At 37.7% G+C, this 3,948-nt stretch overlaps 1 protein-coding gene across 2 annotated transcripts in view; it reads left to right on the top strand.

Annotated features, from left to right (window-relative positions):
* Positions 1-3,948, top strand: part of zhx2a (zinc fingers and homeoboxes 2a) — a 41,297-nt gene that overhangs the window by 28,129 nt on the left and 9,220 nt on the right. For both annotated transcript variants that reach the window (XM_014028775.1, XM_014028774.1), the window contains 2 exons: positions 1,207-1,444; positions 3,397-3,565. In XM_014028775.1, the coding sequence (XP_013884229.1) occupies positions 1,207-1,444; positions 3,397-3,565 (407 nt within the window). The remainder of the gene's footprint in view (positions 1-1,206; positions 1,445-3,396; positions 3,566-3,948) is intronic.

Here is a 3,948-nt window from a genome sequence, read left to right as displayed (position 1 = left end):
GTGTGTTTTTGTTGGTGTGTGTGTGCGCACACAGGCTAGTGTGTCTGTTAGTAAAATATCTAATGAACAACTAAAGCAATTTTATTGAGACTCTCAAAGTAATAATTGGATGCACATATACCACTGAATAACTTTTTGAAGTCAATCCAATTGAAGACGATTCACACACCTGTTTCAGCTTAGTTAACACAAAATGACCATGACTCASTTTGACAAATATTGACCTAAGATTTTGGTGCAACTGAAACTGTTCAACACTTTCCAAGCATCAAGTGATTTAGTCTATTTTTTGTCTGATTTCCTATTTAGAGTCTGCTTTGTTGACAAAATATCTTATGAACCACTGAATGGRTTTTAGTGAAACKGTCACAAARGAAACATTTTCAGGATTCTCACAGATCCTTAAAAAGTCTTAAAAGGCATTGAATTCATCCATCCAAAAATAAGGCTTTAATCAGCCTTAAAATGTCTTAAATCAATCTTTTAGGGGTCTTAAAAAGTTAACACATTATAAGTAGGATGATTGTAATTCGTCTCATATATTAAAATAACTGGAAACTTTTATTTTTGAAAATAATTTACCGAATGCTTCTTGCAGCTAGTTTAGTGTTAAAAGAAACATTTGGGTAATATTGTCGCGTTTTTTTTATTTATTTATTTTTTTCCCAATTTGTGTTTATTGTGAAGTTGGTCTTAAATTTCAGTTTAAGTGGCATTTAAAAAGCCTTAAAAAGTTTTAGATTTAACTTGCCTTAAATTGTAGGAGCTCTGATTTGATGCACATCTACCACTAACTGATGTTTGGAGCCAATTTAAAGTAGCTCTCACAGCCACATGACTTTAAACTAACCTTTTTACTGACTGTGCTAACATTTGGTGTGGTTGTAGGTGAGAGCCTGTTGAACCTCTGAGCATGACATCTAACTGTCATGCATGAGATAGTGCATAACTACAAGGTTTGACCAAAACAGCTACAATTCCATCATTTCTCAACAAGGGATAATCTCAGTCTAAAAAGGCAGCAGATAATAAGCTTGAATAATTATTTAAATATTCTTCCTCTTCTGTATGTTAGATTTTACCTGAAAACTCCAAYGTTCCTCTGAGTTTTAGAACCAGAACTAGTTGCTCCTTTTGTTTTTTGTCTTTAAGCCCACCTGTTATTTGTTAATACTGCACGTTTGTTCTCTAACGTCTTTCCAACAGATGTTTTGTCGAACCCAATGGCCATCTCCAGAGGAGTACAGCCAGCTGGAGGCCCAAACAAAYCTGGGACGCACCGATATCGTCCGCTGGTTCAAGGACCACCGCTCGGCACTGAAGAACGGCGAGACTTTAGAGTGGATGGAAGGTTTCCAAACCCCTGAAGATCAGCAGAAAGAAGGCCAGCAACCGAACACCCATAGTCCTGAAAACAACCAGAGTGTTTCATCGGATGTGAAGGGTGAGTTCAGTGGGTGGTGTTTGTTTGTTTGTTTGTTTGTTTGTTTGTTTGTTTGTTTGTTTGTTTGTTTTGTTTGGTCTGATACTCTTACAATGTCGACATCAGTTTATTTTTGCACATATAAACAGCAGAAGTTGACTAAAGCAGAGATTCTTAACCTATGAGCCGTGGCCCACGAGCGCCACCTTGAGGGCCTCAAAAGAACAACAGTTTTTAACTTTGGGCCGCAGAGGGCTGTGGGACCGTATTGATTTTGAATAAGGTGCAATACACTTTCTAACCACTAGTAGCGGCACTGCGCCACTCAGATGTTTAACAACATTTTTAATACTTAGAAGAAGAACTTTAGAAACCTGCTGAGAATGGAAACCTATTTTAAATTAAAAGTAGAAGCAAAAATGAAAGTAACTCATCAAAAAACACCAAAGTTTGTCACTAATATGAAGAGCAGCTTCTGTTTCTACCATGCAAAAGTTTAAAAAGGCTATATTTTCATTTGTACTTTATCAAATTTATTTTTACAGTTTTTTTTAACTTGAAACATTTACATTAAACATTTTTAATTTAATTATTTTATGTCCACAATTTTATTTTTTGAAATGTCTAGTTTTGTTATTGTTTATGTTAAAAAATATATATTTTTGTGCTGATAAGCCTGAGTGGTCTTTTGACTGACCTTTGTATTTGTTCAAATAATTGTTATGGGCAGGTTGCAATATAAAAATGTTTGTCATAATTATGTCTTGTGATTAATTGACAGGAGCTTTACTTTTAAACTGTAAGTGTATTTTATTTTTTTTAGTTATGATAGTTTAGTTATGATGTAAATACAATAAAAATTAAACCAAGATTTAGAATAATTATCATTTTGATCCGTACATTGGTAAGGTCTGACTGGGCCTCATGTCACTTTATGTTCAACAAATTGGGCCCCGAGGTCAAAAAGGTTAAGAACCCCTGGACTAAAGGGCTTCAGCCAAATGAAGAACAATAAAGAAGTACAGAAGTGTTCAAAAATAAGTATACAACGTAAAAACATCAGCTCTAATAGAATCTCAAACTGCCAGTGAGTAAAGATGGGTCTTAAGCAAAGATTTAAGTCTCGACGGTCTCAGTGACTCAGTGAATTCTGACGAAGGCAGCTTTTTATTTTCGAAGCGAAGCAGTGAGCGGAAGGTAAATTAAACTCAATATTGATCCCAACCCGTTAGAATCGATACACTCAGACACTAACTTAGCATCATCTGTCACTGTAGATTCATCCTGGGAAAAGAAAAGAACAGCCATGAAGCAGCTGCACTTCCAACACAAAGTGTAACAGTAGCCTGACCGAGAGGAAACAAGAGCATGAATCACTTTTTCAAGGCCTTTGGTCAGGAAATATGACTTCACCTCAGCAGTAAGTCTTAGATAAACACAGTTGTGAAATCAAGTTCYTTCCAACTGTTTGTTCAATTTAAAGGCGCTATCGAAAATAAAACCCAGATTCCTGACAGCGGAGCAGCTGTATGAAGCCAAGGGAACAAGATTATTAAAAGAAATACCTTTACCAAGGCTGATGACTTCAGTCTTACTTTCATTAAAATTCTGGAAATTCCATTTCAACCAGATCTTTATGTCGTTCAGACAGCCCAGGAGTGGTTGGAGTCTGGCTTAGTGGGCAGATAAACCTGAGTATCATCAGAAAACAGTAAACCCCAGAGCCAAAATGTAAAGATTCATAAGCAACGGAGCAGAAGAGTCAGAGGAGCTACAAAAGAGGAGCATTCCCCCTAAAGAAAAACTCCTTTAGAGAAAGACAGCACAGATTGCACAAATGATCTAGCATGATCCATCCCACCAGAGACCACCTCAGAGAACAGGGCAGGTCTGAAAAGAGTTCCACCAGATTCCTTTCCATTCAAACCACAGGATCAGCTGTTCTCTTCCTCTGGTCTTTATTCATCCTTCAGCCCAGAGTGCAGCAGAGGAGGGAGGTGAGACTGAAGCAGCAGAGGAGGATCTCAAACTGCCCACCAAAGACGGAGACCGCCGGTTGACTGACAGACTAACACAGGGTATCACAGACCTGAGCCAGACCAGGCAGGACCAGGACAGGTCTGTCGATGCTGATAAAGAGAGGTGAGAGAAGAGAGGAYGTCTGATGGTAGAAATGTTTTTGGTTTTCTTTTTTTAAGTCACAAGATTTCTTCGTAAAATTCAAAGTTTTACATGTAAACTGGGCAAAATGAAATGAGCACAGCGACTGTTTGCTCTGTTAGTCCACTCTCTGCATTTCATTTTTACATCAAATAAATATGAAAGTGGGGAAGTTCAAGATACTTTTCTGTTTTAGACCATCTTCTCCTGTCCAGTTCCTTTCACAGCCTTTTTTGTGTTGTTGCCATAAAATTCAAAGTAACCTCTGTTTTCTCCCACAGAAATGCTCCAGTTCCCTTTCAGTCAATTCACTCGGTACAACATCATGTATGGGAACCACGCCCCTGCGTGTCCTGGCTGAAGCC

Source organism: Austrofundulus limnaeus, unplaced genomic scaffold (genome assembly GCF_001266775.1).
Source record: "Austrofundulus limnaeus strain Quisiro unplaced genomic scaffold, Austrofundulus_limnaeus-1.0 Scaffold805, whole genome shotgun sequence".
In the NCBI taxonomy this organism is placed as follows: Eukaryota; Metazoa; Chordata; class Actinopteri; order Cyprinodontiformes; family Rivulidae; genus Austrofundulus; species Austrofundulus limnaeus.
Note: the sequence above shows the minus strand (reverse complement) of the source record. Positions and strands in the feature narration are given on the sequence as shown.